General features: G+C 45.9%; 3 protein-coding genes across 3 annotated transcripts; 1 reads left to right on the top strand and 2 right to left on the bottom strand.

Annotated features, from left to right (window-relative positions):
• Nucleotides 1-9,577: 9,577 nt before the first annotated feature.
• Nucleotides 9,578-10,990, bottom strand: LOC131269157 (mpv17-like protein). The gene is made up of 2 exons (XM_058271485.1): nt 10,769-10,990; nt 9,578-10,699 (listed from the first exon to the last, which is right to left on the bottom strand). Exons 1-2 carry the CDS (start codon nt 10,875-10,877, stop codon nt 10,272-10,274), a joined length of 537 nt encoding a protein of 178 aa, XP_058127468.1. The 5' UTR covers nt 10,878-10,990; the 3' UTR covers nt 9,578-10,271.
• Nucleotides 10,991-11,091: 101 nt separating this feature from the next.
• Nucleotides 11,092-11,812, top strand: LOC131269683 (coiled-coil domain-containing protein 86). Its single transcript, XM_058272170.1, has 2 exons — nt 11,092-11,376; nt 11,452-11,812. The coding sequence occupies exons 1-2, from the start codon at nt 11,174-11,176 to the stop codon at nt 11,741-11,743; spliced, it is 495 nt and encodes a 164-aa protein (XP_058128153.1). The 5' UTR covers nt 11,092-11,173; the 3' UTR covers nt 11,744-11,812.
• LOC131269682 (DNA replication ATP-dependent helicase/nuclease DNA2) lies at nt 11,730-16,248 on the bottom strand. Its single transcript, XM_058272169.1, has 9 exons — nt 16,084-16,248; nt 15,877-16,022; nt 15,551-15,770; nt 14,570-15,485; nt 14,072-14,501; nt 13,596-14,013; nt 13,326-13,519; nt 12,190-12,820; nt 11,730-12,119 (listed from the first exon to the last, which is right to left on the bottom strand). Exons 1-9 carry the CDS (start codon nt 16,120-16,122, stop codon nt 11,808-11,810), a joined length of 3,306 nt encoding a protein of 1,101 aa, XP_058128152.1. The 5' UTR covers nt 16,123-16,248; the 3' UTR covers nt 11,730-11,807.
• Between the last annotated feature and the right edge of the window lie 261 nt (nt 16,249-16,509).

Raw genomic sequence — 16,509 nt, 5'->3', positions numbered from 1 at the left:
TATAAAATGTAAACTAGTGAAAACCATCGGAGAAGAGGAGGGAGAAATGATATTCTTTCCTTTACTACGTACTCTTGTCGAATAAATGCACACATAAATGCAAAAATCCCGTCATTGTGATATCACGGTGTCATGAAATACTACTCGTTTTGCTACCGGTGAAGGAACGATTCATACAGGATCTGTGCGCTCATGGCGAAGTACGACTCGAGTACTGCCCTACAGACCATGCGAAGATCATGATCATGTCACGCATCACTTCGGGAAGGACGATTCCCCTCTTCAGATATGGGAGCTGCTGCGTAATACGTACGCTGAATCGGGCCAGGGTTCGCATCTGCAGGCGGTGATGACGCTTTCGCACACGTATCGCACGGAGTGATACTGTCCCGGAACGTACCGGGAATAAAAGTAACCATGGTGGACTACTATAAAGGTAAATTTTTCCGGCATTCAAAAGAGACCTCCTCCTAGCGAGGTTCCCTCCTCCTAGCGAGACCTCCTCCTAGCGAGCACCCGAAACAAAGGAGTCGTCCAAACAATGGCGCCATAGCGATTCTCCGAAACCCAAAAAGTTTAAGGCGACACTGTCGGCCGGCAAGGTGATGGCTACGGTGTTTTGGGATCGCCACGGGGTATTGTTGGTGGATTTCATGCCAAGGGGAACCACTATCAATGCAGCAAGGTACTGTGAGACCCTGGAAAAGCTTCGTCGTGCCATAAAAAACAAACGCCCGGGATTGCTGAGCAAAGGAGTGAAATTTCACCACAACAACGCGCGCCCGCACACAGCCAACGTTACCCTTGACCTGCTCAAGAAATTTGGTTGGGACATCATCGATCACCCTCCCTATAGTCCCGACGTGGAAAGGTTTTTGGACGGACGTGTAAGACAGCGGTCTGAACATTTGGATTTGTAATCAAATATATAAAAAAAAAGAAAAGAAATCTGCTTCTAAACTGCTTCTAATCGGAATGGCGGGTGTACGCAGGAAACCGGGCAAAAGTCACGACAATGGCGGATCTAATTAATCAAGTCAGTACAAGAAATTCTGTCGAACAATCTTACAGCCTTGGACTTCATGCATGCTTCTATAGCCGGGGCTGCTGGTTGGCTACTAATGAGATATCATGGAAGCCAGAAGATAGTCTGCAACAAGAACTTGACCAGCCATACATCAGACCATAAATCAGACTGGTTACATAAAAGAGGAACAATCTTACAGCCTTGGACTTCATGCTTCTATAGCTGGGGCTGCTGGTTGGCTACTAATGAGATATCATGGAAGCCAGAAGATAGTCTGCAACAAGAACTTGACCAGCCATACATCAGACCATAAATCAGACTGGTTACATAAAGGAGGATTCAGTAAGTGAACCTTTGAAGTGCAAACTCCTGTAATTAGGCACTTTGGTATTTTGCGGATATCTATACGTCAAACACCTTTGTTAAACCTATCTGATAGTATTAAGTACCGTGAACTAGCAGAACTGTCAGAATAAACCACGACGTGGATTCTCTTCTGCAACCGACCTTCGACCAAAAGTCCCTGCGATTTGGTTAACCTAGTTTTTACGTAACCGTCGCTCTTCAGTTTAATCCGTTATAATATTGCTACGGTTTACATCTCAGATGTGGGATTGTAATCCAAAAGACGCCTTCAAAACGTAAAAGTGATATGTGCCCTCACCGACGGCCAAGTGTAACCTAAAGAACCAAGTAACCTCAGTCGGGTAAGGTTATGTCGGCGAGGAAACCACGTGCTAACCGCGTAGTTTTGGACAACTTCAGTGCTTATTGCGAAACCCGGATTTACAGATTAAAACAGTCAGCCCACTGTTGGAATGAAAAGCTATCAAAAGTTCTCGGAAAATTAGGTTTAACAGCTAGCTCTACTTGTTGAACGAATAATCAAAGTTGCGACCAGCTTAAGAGAGTGAGAGCTGCGTGACCTCCGCATGAGTACCAAAAAGAATATATAAGGAACGGAAAGCGTGACACGCTTGACACACTCGAAAGGTAATCGGTCCGTACGTTCACGTCGTGTTCTTCGGTTGTGTAAAGTGTTCGAAATAAACATTGTTTCATACAGCAAAACCCGTGTAATATTGTTGCATATAACAAGCATAGCCCGTGTAACAGACCCAAATCCGGAGAAACCAACCGATTATTGGGTCGAACAAGATAGAAAAACACGTACTTTCATCAGTGCAACTGTGGAAGATGGCCAATTGGTGCATATCATGACCAAAACTACGGCCAAAGAGATGTGGGACGCCTTGTGCGCAATACATAAACGCATAGGGCTACCATCCATGCTGCAGGCTCTGCGAAGAATATGTTCCATGAGATTGCAGGAGGGAACCTCCCTGAACATCTAGGTGAAATGTTGCGGATGCATACCCAGTTGCAACTAATGAACGAAGGTCTCAATGACAAAATTTGTATGGCTATGATTCTATCTAGCTTGCCACCATCATACGAAATTTTACGGATAGCCGAATGCTTGTTTACGAAGGCTAATTGTGTCCGGAAGTTTCATACTCCTGAAGCGATAACTGGTTCCCGTGAGTTCCCCCCGCGTGGCCAACGATGGATCGACAGGTACATCGGCTGGCAACGGAGGGCACATGCACGCACCGTGCCTGGAGGCGTGGAATGAAATCAAGGCCGAGTTAAGCAGCATAAAGGGGTTGATCAATCAAAGTAGCCACTATGCCAAACGATCGGCAACACCACAGTACCAAACATGCTTCTAACCAGAGAGGACCTGTGGAGCACAGTAGCAAACGATGCTCCACAAGAAAAAGACTCAGTTGGATAGAAAGGCAAAAGCTACGTTGATCCTCATGCTAGAAGACGACCAATTGTCGATCATCAAAAATTGCCATAGTGCAAAGGATGTATTCGACACCCTGAAGGCGCATCATGAGAGGACAACCAGGTCCATGCGCGTGTCACTCTTAAAACGAGCTGGCACAGCAAACTTTATAAGTGGTGACATCGCAGGCCACATTAAACAATTAGAAGAGTTCTTCGAAAAACTTGATGCCTCGGGAAACGCCCTCGATGAAGATTTGAAAGTATGCTTGCTTCTCCGAAGCCTACCGCCATCATTTGATGGATTGGTAACAGCACTGGACAGCGTGCAAGAAAACGGCATTTCCTTAGAATTTGTCAAGTCCAGAATCAGCGACGAACATAACAGATTTATAGAGCGAGACGAGTCGTACAATGGAGGAGCTTTCGTGGTCCCCCGTCTTATAAATGAAGTCGTACGCGGATATAACTTCATATTCGTATACATCGACGACATCTTTATTGCATCCGCTACAATGGCAGAACATCGCGAGCACCTCATACAACTCTTCAGTCGGCTGGAAGAGTACCATTTGTACATCAACTGCGCCAAGACCGAACTTGGAAATTCGGAAATAATATTCCTAGGCCATCAGGTGAACGAAAACGGTATCCAACCTATTTTTTTTAACTTCTCTAAGTGCTAAGGAGTTTCAAATAACATGCAATAGGAACCTCACAAGTCACACCAGATCACAATTGTCACTCAATTGAAACAGAAGTTCATGGAATTAGATCTGAGCAGGACTTCATGTTTGTTACTTTCAAAGCCAGTTCACCAAACTCAGAATCCACTTACAAAATAGAGCGAAACTGCCACATGGAGATGATTGAGCTTCCTTGTGTTGGAGAGGAACACATAATTAGGACATATTCTTATCCAGTTGGAAACTGCTTTCCATCTGGGGCTTCATTATCAGACAAAACAACTCTTCCAGATGCTCCAAGATGGAAATGGGACCATGAGGACCATTTCGCTTTTGGGCCATCTGGCAGCATTCAGAGCATCAGCATTTACATTCTAGGAGCCAGTGTGGTCTTACTCATCTTCAAGTTAATATCATCTAAATAAAGTCAAGTTTAATTCACACAGGGCATGATAATCGGGACACCATTCCATCCGCGAATGAAGAATACCATGGCTTAACCCTATGGGCTTTTACAATGGTCTTTTTCTTGTTCTATGATAGGTACTCTTCCAGAACGGGTAGAAGCTATTCGCAATTTGAAAACTCCATCGACCGTTAAGGAGCAAAACAAGTTTATCGGGATTGCTTGCTATGCTTACCGGCAATCGAAAGAACGACATAACACCACTCGTAATGGACTCCTGAGACGACATCAGCCTTCATCTACTGCAAAGAGCAGTTAGCGAACACCACGCTCGTTCAAAGTTCAACACCGATAACCTGCGACCGTTTATCACGAGGGACTTCAGAGAACGCTTTCTTAAGGTTACTCATGGACATCATCCAGGCACCCGAACGACGGCTATAGGCCTCTGTATAGGATACACGCTTGAAATACATTCATCTTAAGTGCTCTTAATTTACTTCTCTCTGTGTCCTTCATTACCAAGTCCAACAGGTTATTGGCCCAGGACGCTAGAGAGAGAGTAGAAACAAATTCTTAGAGACTCTTTTGTTTTTTTGTGGAATAAGAGGATACAGAGTATCAAAGGAAAACACGAATCGGAATCGAACGAATACGTGCGAACGGAAATAGCAAGATGGCTGAAAGTGCACGTGGTTCGATTGAAAAGCTGAACGACCGAAATTATGTAATTTGGAAGTTCAAAATGAAACTTATCCTATCTGCTGACGAACTCTGGAACATACTAAGTCAACCGAAACCGGTGGAGGATAAGAATGGCACCTGGACCCAAAATAATCAGAAAGCGATGGGGGAAATCGGCCTTGCTTTGGACGACAGCCAACTATTACATGTAATACAGTTGGATACTGTAGAGAATAGAATAGATAAGAAACTTGGAGAGTAACGAAAAATGAGAATGTATCATGAGAGGATTAGCTATCAACACAAGAGAGGCACAAGAGAGAATCTTAAGATCCTGAGTTACAAAAAAGAGGGTTCGTTTGGTGAGAGGATTGAGCGACGATCAGCAAGAGAAAGCGAAAGGACAGCCAGTTTTTGGACGGACGTGTAAGACAGCGGTCTGAACATTTGGATTTGTAATCAAATATATAAAAAAAAAGAAAAGAAATCTGCTTCTAAACTGCTTCTAAACGGAATGGCGGGTGTACGCAGGAAACCGGGCAAAAGTCACGACAGATACGACTAACGAAATGTAGGAAAAACTCCAGGAGTACCACGAGCGGTCCTCCTTGGTTGGTAAAATACATATCCGAATGGAAATACTCGCCGGACCTCTCCTACGAAAGTCGTTGGTTCAAATGCGGAGGAACACTGGCCAGCCCAACCACGCGGACAGGCCGCTACAGAAAACGAGCGGTCAGCTAGGGTACTAGTCCATCAAACTCCCAGAACGCCAATGATCGATGCGACTAAATTTTCTAGATGGACTAACTTAGTAAGAGTTACAGGATGGGTACTTCGTGTCGTACATGCTCGGAAGATTGATACGAAGATAAAAGGCCCAATGAACAGTAATGAGCTAGCTAGAGCAGAAGAAAATATCAAAAGCCTCACGGACGAGGTACTCACAAATCTATTAAATGAAGTTGAGAATATGGTAAACTCTCCACCCCTGACACACGTACCCGTAGACGATGATTCTTCACCAGCGCTGACACCCAATCATTTCTTGCAGGGATCGTCTAATAGAGTAAAACCCTTGGTTACGTTAGATGACTATTGCCTGACCATGGCAAACCAATTTTGAAGCGATGGGTAACGGACTATTTACCAGAGATCACGCGGCGATCAAAGTGGTTCGAGAACCCGAAACCTACCTATCGCAGTGGATGATTAGGTTGTCATCGTTGACGCTACATTGCCACGTAACTGCTGGCTCAAACGACGTGTGGTGAAGATCAAGACCGGCAAGGATGCACAGGTGCGCGTTGCTACGGTGCGGACAAGTTCTGGCGCCTTATACGAGCCCAAACCAGTGACGCCTGTATGGAAATAAAAGGATTCGCGTGCTCGTGCGACAATCAGGCTGTGCTTGTACGACAGTCAAGTAGGACTTGTACGTGACGCAGAATTTGCTAAAGATGCGTGGGATGCCTTGAAAAGGTATCACGAAGCGGGGTCGGAGGTTTACCTGCTCAAGCGGCTTACGCGCTTGGAATTGGCAGAAGGAGGGGACATGGAAAACCATTTGAATAAGTTTTCAAGTTTAGTCCAGCAAATTGCAGACTTGGGAGAGGCCATACCGAAAAAATGGCAGGTTGCCATGCTGTTATGTTCCTTGCCGGAATCGTATGATCCGCTGACAACGGCATTGGTTTCCGCCAACAACCTTACATTGGAGTTGGTGAAGAGCAAGCTCTTGGCCGAAGGGGAAAAAAGGCGCGAGCGCACGGGCAGTGATTCAACTGATAGTGAGCTGCATGTTCAAAGCATTAATAGTAGTGTGCGTGAGCGAAGCAAGAGAAAGGATATGGTGTGCTTTCATTGTGGTAAGCCGGGTCACACTAAGCGAAATTGTAGGTTATTTAACCGAAACAACGGACAAAAAAGTGTTAAAAGTCAACCCACAAGTAGCGCGAATAGTGCTGTAGCAGGACCAGTGTCGTGGCTGGCAAACAGTGGCAAGCTAGGGAATTGGTACATTGATAGCGGTGCGTCGCGGCACATGACTAGTGATCGTGCGTTTTTTGATCAAATAGACAAATGTACCGAAATGTTCGTGACAATGGCTGACGGTGTCAAAGCAACCATAGAAGGTGTCGGCACAGTCACGGCACGGACCAAACTCTCGGAAAATCCACAAGTTCAATTCCCCTCCTCACCCCAAGGGCTTAGGAGCTCAGAAGTGGGATACCCATCCAATTGCTTCCAGACAGTTCGTAAAATCTTCTGTGCGCGTGTGTGTGTGCCGATTCTACATTGCTCCCGACATGTTGGGAAAGGAAGACCTCCTGCGTGCGCTCAACGAGGCCGGCATAGATGTCTCCTACACGGCGACTATTTCGCAAATACGGCAATTGTACACCTCCTCGGTAGTTGCCGGTCCCGCTCCTGAGTCATCATTGGAAAGTATTGCCGCGGAGCCGTCTTGTTATCCATCAACAAAATTAACTAACATGATAACAATATGTTAACAAGATAAAATCCGCCAGTTGGGTATTGCTTGGTCGTATATCTGATGCACTAGCCTCGAATTGATGACGGGTGTGAACGAATTTACACTCGCTAACACGGAGCTCCAAACCGAACTGCTTTATCCTTTCTAGCACTGAACGCGAAGTTTCCAAATGAGAAGAAAAATCAGAAGAAGCAATAATAATGTCATCGAGGTAGGCAACCAATCGTTCGGCCTCGATGAATTCGCGTAAGATGGAGTTAATGAACCTTTGAAATTTCGAAGGGACATTCTTAAGACCGAAGGGCATTTTCACGTATTCGTACTGGCCGTCGGGTGTCACAAACGAAGATATTTAATAGAAACATCATGCATCCTAACCTGATGCACCCTAACCTGAAATCAACTTTTCAAATCTAAAAGAGTGAAGAGACGTTTGTTGCTAAGGTGTTCTAAGCACGTCTAAATTAACGGAAGGGGAAAGTTGTCCCTGACAGTGATCTTATTTAAAGGCCGATAATCGACGCATATACGCACTTCTCCACTCTTTTTTTTTAACCAGTACGAGGGGTGAGGCATAGGGAGAATTACTGGGTCTCATAATGAGAAAGATTACGCTGGTACACAAGATAAATGATAAACTTTCGAAGTAAATCACGCCCAATAATTGGCCACGGCATACTGTTGCCGGGAAGAATAACAAACTTTTGTAACGCGGTATTATTACGTAACTCTACCTGGCATTCAATCTGTCCGCGGGTCGTTGGTATATCATCTCCTATTCCTTTGTATCCCGATGGGGCTGGGGCACCGATATGGCCAGGGGGCACCAAGTAGTCAGCAATAAAGCTTACTGGACTCCCTGTGTCAAGTAAGGATCGGGCCTTAGTTTCTCCTGACCATTTATTATTAGTCTTAATCATAACACATACCGTTTCTTGCTCAGCGTACAGAGCGCTATTTTCCGCGTGGTCAGTATCCGAAGGGTGGGCAGCAGCAGTGGTGGCGCCCCGGTTGGGACACTCGCGATGAGTATGCCCCGACTGATGACACTTGAAGCACGCTCCACGGGGTCGAAGGGGTTGCGGGCAGGAACTCTGGTAGTGGCCATACTGGGAACCGAGGGGCCGAGGGGTTTTAGAGTTGGGACCGGAGGTGTCCTTGCAGCAGGGGCCGTTGTCCGAGGAGTAGTAACCGAGGTCGGGCAAGAGGCAATCATCGCCTCATATTTCTTCAGGCACCACGTAACTTTTTATAAACAGCTTCCATAGTGTCAAGAAGCAAAAGTTTCAACTCAGCATGAGCGGGCACATGGACGGACCTAACGATTAATGCGGCGGTTACAGGTAAGTAGGCGAACCGTGCAGAGGCATTTGCCGTCTTCTCTGGGACGATACAACACAAAGTTTCTTTGTGGACGAAATTCTCCAAACTGGCTTGTACGGTCTCGGGAAGAGACAGCGGAGGTGTCGGGGCGCCTTCATTAGCTTCCAACGTCACGATTCATTGCCGAATTTCCAAGCGAGCTTCTCTTGAAGAACGCCCTGCTCCTCGCCATGACCGGGGTACTGCCATATCTCAGGTAGGGTTACCGAGGGGGTACAGGCACTTAGGCTTGGGTGACGGCACTAAACATTTCACTTGTTGTTATCATTTTATCGGGTATCCCACTTCTGTTACAACACCGTAGCTAAATTATAGCTGAATAAACTGAAGAGCGACGGTTACGTTGAAACTAGTTTAACCAAATCGCAGGGACACAAGCACAAAGAGAGAAGACCGAAAAAGACGCCCGCTTTGGTCGGAGGTCGATTGCAGAAGAGAATCTGCCTCGCGGTTTATTCTGACAGTTGTCATAGTTGACGGTACTTATAGTTATGGGTAAGATTAATGCAAGGTACTTAACATAGAGATGCACATAATACCAAGGTGCCTAATTACAGGAGTTTACATACGATAGTTTTTTTCGAATTTAGCAGATAAAATGGTACGTTCAATTTAATTGTATATGACAACGTCCTTTTCAGCAGTTTTCCCGTGCCACATTAACGCGGGTCCGGACATGGTGTTTGCAGCATACTCCTGTCCAGCTGATATATATCAGCATATGCGCCTACTGGCGCCACGGGTACCTGGAGGATGCCTGCGAGTGCATGATCAGATTGTTCAGATGTAGGTGGAAAGGAAGTCGTTTTCATCTTCTCTTTTTAAATGGATTCATATTTTCATTTCCTCCCACAGGCCTTGATTGAAAAATTCAATAGAATGCTGAGAGAAATATGCAACTGTCGAGCTTCTTTGGCCTAGGCCTAACAGCTGTTACATTTTCTTGAAGTTCTGTTTTTTAAATTGTCAATTATTCTGGACTTAAAATACATCCGCGTTCTTTTTAAGAGCGACATTTATTACATGCGCCGTACAGCATTTATTTTTTCATTTAAATTTTCTAATTCATACAAATTGCATGCTCCGTAAATTTTTCGCATTTCAACTTTCTGACTCTAAATACCGTGTGCATGTAATTGACTTAAAAAATAAAATAATTGCGACGAAGTCGGACTAGTAAATACGCTACTTAAACCAATTTTTCTGAGTGAAACTCGTTCTTAGAACTTCCACCAACTTCAAGTATCTCAACACAGGTGACTTATCCTCCATTTATGATATGTACATCACCTTGAGATTATTGACACGTTCGGTGATTATGATGTTGGTATTTTACAACGCACGCGACACCTTGGAGTACAAATAAAATGTGTAATACACATTGTAGAGTTCTCGCTTTTATTTTAAACAATTTATATTCACCCCTACTGAAACCCATTTTATGAGTTTTCATTCTGCACAAGTAGTCCAATTCGTTCCTTAATATTTGTTCGTTACTATTTGCAAGCATTTCAATCTGCTCAAAGAAGGCACATTTCGAAATACTGTATTCCTATGCTTTGTATTGTCCTAGGTTTGTTTCGTCCTATGCGAGTTAAACTCGGTACGCAAACAACAACTATTTACACGATTTGATAGGAAAACTGGAATGTTCCCTTACGGTGGGTCTGTAAATTCAATTTACTTTTAAACCACAATCAGATCATTCGTCGGATCTTTGGTCTGTTAGGTACAGTGAAATTTGTCTAATACAGATAAAATTGAAAGTATTTCCTTGCGCCAGGAAGCTAACCGTTATTGGTTATGCGTTTCCTCTGTCGATGGATCTTTCTGTTTTACGGAGGCAAGGAAAACGGTCCATAAAAAGCTGCATGCCGCAACAAACGGCACCCGGTTCCGCTCAGGCACGAAGGCAAAGTTGATCGTTTGTACCAGCGGCCACACGGTCAGCCCGACAGTGTAGGTTTGGGGAAATTTCAGACAAACTTCGCGTGCCGCTTCGCTAGCCGACCGGCCTTCCAGAAGCGTCATGAAGTAGAGAAAGCTGGCACCGGCGAACGGTCCGTAGGTGGCCTGCTCGATCGTCGCCTTCAACAGCGCCGTTCTCAGGTTCATCTGTGGCCACATGATGGTAGTTATCCGCACCCAGCCGTACATCGTTGGCGCAACGTACAGCGAGCCATACAGTGCATACCGAGCACACTGGCGATAGTCGAACGTGCCTGCAAATAATAAAAACGTACTATCATTGGCAAATGCAACCAATTTTTACTTTCATCCGCCTGACTCACCGAAACTTTTGCCCTCAAGCGTTTGCTGAACCAAGTTCGCCGTGGGCCAAAGGAAAGCGTACGTTACCATTCCGCGCACCAGCGGATGACGGACATACTTGGACACCATGTTGTGTTAGGCTGTGCGACCGTTTTTATGAAAAACTAATTCTCTCCTCTTGCCGCTAATTTGCTAACAAATCACACCATGTTTCGTGAACAGTATATCCATAAGAACACCATGTAATTATTTTGACATTTGGTCGGTATAACGTGACCCACCAGCAGGGTATAAGGTACGCTTGTACCGTGTTCAGGATGACAGACCGAACCGTCATCGTACGACACGCGGTTCCTCGACGTAAACAAATCGGGTAGCGGTGCGAATTACTTTTGTTTATTTAAAAAAATCAGTATCTGTCCGCAATGGACGCTTCAAACGATACTGAGGTACCACAAAATACAACGTGTAAAAACGAACCTAATGCCGAAGCAACGATTCCACAATCGAAGAGGGTAAAGAAAAAGCAAAGCAAGTTAACTCGAACCGATCCTGCAAGCGACGACGTGAACGTTCCGATTCGAGGTATGCCGAAATCGGGTAGAATGTGGAAAACGACCAAGGAGAGGTGCGTATAGATGCGCAGATTGGCACCATTGCAACGAAACTGAAAGCATTATCCGAACTTTCCAATGTCCTGTAGGTTTGCGAAGGTGAAGAAAACCATTCGTGGCAAGAGGACGGCAGAACGGCTAGCGTACCGGGAGGAGATCAAACAGATCAAGGAATTGTCGCAGTCAATCAAGGAGGATAGGAGGCGCGAGAACGAGGAGAAGCGGCTACGACGCGAGGAAAATGCGCGGCGAAGGTTGGAAAACGAGCGTAAGTCGGAGATCGTGCAGATTATCAACAATCCAGCAAAACTGAAGCGGATGCGTAAGAAGCAACTGCGGATGATAGAAAAGCGTGACCTATCCAAAGTAAAGGTTGTGTAAAAGCATACTAGCTTTAATGCAATAAATGGTATGAACAAAACAAATAACGCACACTACGCGCCCACTACGCGCTGTCATCGGAAAACAGCATCACTGTGTCGAGGACGTTTTGCCAATTGAAGCCATATTTCTGGTCGTGAAGCGTGACGAAAGCAGTGGTGTTAAGGACGTTGGCTAACTTCTTGAACGGCGGATAAGCGTCCAGACTTGTCCAATCACCGACCAGGATCAGTTTCTCCTTAGCCCTTGTGATTGCGACCGTGAGCCGGCGTTTATCATTCAGGATCTCGTTGCCATCCTCACCGTTTGATTGTTCGTTGGGTAACTTTCGAGCCGTGTCCGGATCCAACGTTCTGGTGCAGGAGTAGATTATCAACTAAAAATGATAGACGAGTTGTAAGTACGCACGCACAGGGCATCAACGAGACTACTTCTTCCCACTCTACCTTCTTGTCTTTGCCTTGAAATTGATCCACCGTATTGACTTCGATGCTAGAGATGTCGTTAAATGGCTCGTGCGAGTGTTCCCCCGAGGAAGTGGCTAGCTGTGTGGTCGAAAGTGGTCGCCGTGCCTGCCTGATCTTCTCCTGCAATCCCCTCAGTCGCTGCTGGATCAGTTCAACTTGCGCACGAAACGGTGCAATAACCCCGATCGAGGATCCCATTACACCAGCTCGCAGCAGTGCACTGCATATATACGCCACAAGGGCCGCCTCCGGTATGTTCTTGCAGTTCAAAATCGTCTTTCGACCGGCCTCTTTCTCCTCAAACATTTGCTCTACGTGCAGCTGGTAACTGTTGCCCGTATCCAAGGCCACGGCGGACAGCGCCAGCTGATTGGAGATCGTTTTTATCACCCACTTTTCCACATCGAACATATGGCGGATTGTACCGAGATCGGGAAGGGCCAATGTAGAGTTCGCCACTGCGTCACTGCCGCAAACCAGGTTGCCGTCATAGGTGAAATCGTTGGCCAGCTTTGTGAGTACGCTATTCATTCGATACTGGGTTGGTAGAATACAAAACGCACCCGGTTGGTCCAACCGATGAAACAGGCTATCCGTGGCACCGAGAGATCTAGGCAAAAATCAAAGAAATTATTCATTGTTTACTGGAATAGTCATCCTCGAAATGTAAGGAAAGCACCGCTTAAAGTAATGGGTGTCAGATGGGCTTTCATTTTGCCTTCCAGTAGAATACCATTTGGTTTGTTCGTCAACTGTCCTTGTGGGAGAGGTCGATCTGCTTATAAGCAAACTAAGGGGGCCCGAGGTTAACAGGGCCTCATCGATAGCTAGCATAGAACTTCTAAATAACATAAATACTGATGAATTCTTTTATGAATTTTCAATCAATGAAACTAGACGAAATTTTGTAATAGTTTGTAAAATACCAGAAATACTGTAAGCAACCGTTCATTTAGAAATTGTCTTTAAAGATTGTAGATATAAATAAGCAATCATTTAAGCTTAGAATCAGGGTTTTTGGGATAACAACATTTAAGACGATGGAAAATTGAGGGCCCCAGAATGAATTGATTCACCTCTGCCTTGTGGCCAAAATTAGATATTTACGCCATTACCTTGCAGTGTTGGACCGTATAACAGGAGGTAGTTGCTCCGGATCGCCCACCAACAGGAATCGCCGACTTCGCAGCAGCGGCCGGATGACACTGCTCTGGAAAACCTGCGTTGCCTCGTCAACGATGCAATAGTCGAACGTTCGTTGCAGCATCAAAGGATGCGACGTCCCTAGGCAAGTTACTGCGACAACTTTCTGCAATATTCAATCGTACGCATTCGCTTGTTATGAATTTGATAAAGGTCTTGGAGCGGTTTTTTCTAGAACATACAAATTGTTCGTACAGCTGTGACAGTTGCTCCGGTGTGGTGCACTGGTCGCCAAGTTCCGTAGCCGAAAAGGGCCGTATGGCCGGATCGATGCGGTCGAGGGAACCGAGCCGGATGAACTTCGGTTCCGGGGCCTGGGCGAGTCGCTTGAGAACGTTGTCAACCGCCGAGTGGGTGTTGCTAGTGAGCAGCACGGTTTGGCCAAGCGCTACCAGCAGCCGAATCAGTCCGACAATGGTCTCCGTTTTGCCCGTTCCGGGTAACCCCTTCAGCAGGCAGTAGCTGTCCGCCGAGGCCGCCTTCAGCGTGGCAATCTTCTGGTGACGATTCAGCCTTTCGAGTAACTTCTTTGCTACCGGTACCATCGGCTTCGGCAGAATGCCCTCGGTAAACGTGGGCACTTCCCGATCGACGATGATTCTACAAAAACCAGAGCACCGTCATACTTATGCCATATCTAAGATTTCTCGATATCTACCTGCGCAAGCGATTCGCTTCGTCCGAGTTGGCGAGCAGCATTGCCAAGCTGCTCCAATTGAATACAGCAGATTTGTACGGGTCGCTTCGATCCAACAGAAACTTTTCGCCGCTATAGTTGACGCTCAGGTCACGCTCGAACGAAGCAATAATTTCACTGCCAGAATAGCTTATAATGTGGCCAGCGGCGACGGCGACGCGCTCGTAGGTGCTGCAAACAACGTACTCTCCTGCTTCAAAAACGCCTGATGCGCCCGGTTGGCGGGAGTCATTGTGCGACGGGGGAGCGGTGGGAGAATCGATGGAAAAGTGGTGGTAGTAGCTATCGTCCGCCTTGCACACCGGATCCAGAAGTGTCAAACCTGCCATGCACCAACCCTTTTGTACACGTTCCTCCGGGGTTTTTGTCCATATTTTCCGTACGGCATAATCTAGATGAAGAAAATCAAAGCAGGTTACTGACATCCGAGTTGAAGTTGTTACCAAAGTTCCGCATTACCTTTGAGCGATTCCTCTCGCTCTAAATAAATTAATCCTGTCCAGAGAATAAAATAGTCCATGACCGAATTTGTCAGATGACCGGATGCTTCGTTTGCGATCAACGCAAGCCCGTGACTTTCTGGCCGCGCAGGCTGATTCGGTTCTTTTGCTACCATCACGGTGCACACTGTATTGTAAGGACACTTCACGCACGCCCGCTGGTTATTGATTGGCTCTGGCAGGGCGGGTAGTAGCGGCAAGGCAAGGGGATTGCTTGTCGTGCTTTCATTGCGTATCATCCATCGATCGATGTAGTATGCAATTTCATTACGCAGCATAATCAGGTCCCGTCGGGTATTGCGATTGCCCACCATTCGGGTCACTTTTCCATCGCGCAAATACACCAACAGTCCACTCTGGACGCGGTGGCCAACGAGGTTCATCATCAATTCATATAAAGCCAGCTGACCGGAATGCTCGAACGAATAGCTTGCGCGACCGGTTTTCAACTCCAACGGCATCACCTCGGCATCACCCGTCTGATCGGTGCGCGGTTCGCGATTCGTTACCGAAACGGTCGCATCGATTCGACCCTTAATCCCCAGCTGGTGACACCAAATGTTTTCTTCGATATCGTTTATCCTCACTATCGTAAGTGTATCGTTTTGTTCCCGTTTTCCACCTTCTTGGGCAAACGGGGTTCGTCCTTCCCTACCGTGAACATGTTTCGCCAAAAAGATTGCAATCTCATTGATGTACGGTTCGAGTATGTCGAATGCTTCGGCGGTGTTTAGCTTGTAGGCGTACAGTGTCGATACCGTTTTGCTTGATGTGAGCCAACTTTCAGCTTTTTCCCGCACATGCTCGAGAGAAGTACAATGTTCGTCCGTGAGGCACTGCTGGAAAATTTCATGCGCCAAAGTTCCGATGTGCATCTAGGATGGTGAAGAATTCAAAATGATGTATGCTTCTTTAATACACCGTTTCCACAAAAACTGACCTGCTGATTATCCGCATCAATTGCACGAAACATTTCCTGCAGAACCCCACGGCGCCGGCAAAACATCGCTCCTACTACTGTTGTTCCTGATATGAGCTGGTCTGGATTGGTGACGAAAAACCCATCGGTGCTGTTGACGATAAAATGACCGGAATTCGATTCGTCCTTAACTGCCTGCACGGAAACGGTAAGATCCGGCGTAATGTGTTCTAGCGTGTTCCTGAAGCAAAGATAACTCCGGTTTCAGTCTCAGTCTTTAGTCAAATCGTTTGTGTACATTGCAACACCAATGCAACATTGCATTGGTTGGAGCAATGTGAACATACCACGGAGAAGCAAGAAAACATTTCGCCTTTTCCTTCGATCGTTTATGCTCTAAAAGTACTAGCAAACTGTGATTTGCGCACCGTTCTACGGTCAACACTTTGCACCGTTGCCATTTCGTCAGGTCTAATGTGTATTGCTGACATTCCTAAAAAGTAAGACACTCAAAACTAGTTAAATATTCGTTTCACGGACGTCCTTTTGCTTACTCGCCTCCTCAAACTGGTCGCAGAAATCGGGCCATTCATCAAAATCAGATATCAAATCGGCGTCTACAGCGTTTTCGGTTGGCATGGTTAGCGCGGAATCCTGGTCAATATTTTCACTGGCCTCACATACACCCTGCCTAGGATGTTTTGTTGCAGTTTTAGTCGGGCTTTCTATAGGAGACGATAGTTTACGCTTAGCTCGTTCATCAGCCATCGTAAATAACAAATGGTTTTTAAGTTAACACAAAACTAGAATTGAACGTACTACGTTAATTATAATTGAAGCCCGCCAAAAGCATCTGTCAAATATTACGATAACAAGATGTAATCATCGTAACGCATAACACAACTAACGTATCATTCAACATGTAATTTAAGTTCGAATGTTCGATAGTATTCAAGGATGGCTGTTATAAATAAAGATAA

The sequence above is a fragment of the Anopheles coustani genome, chromosome X, assembly GCF_943734705.1.
Source record: "Anopheles coustani chromosome X, idAnoCousDA_361_x.2, whole genome shotgun sequence".
Lineage (NCBI taxonomy): Eukaryota > Metazoa > Arthropoda > Insecta > Diptera > Culicidae > Anopheles > Anopheles coustani.
The sequence above is the reverse complement of the archived record's forward strand: the minus strand, read 5'-3'. Positions and strand labels throughout refer to the sequence as shown.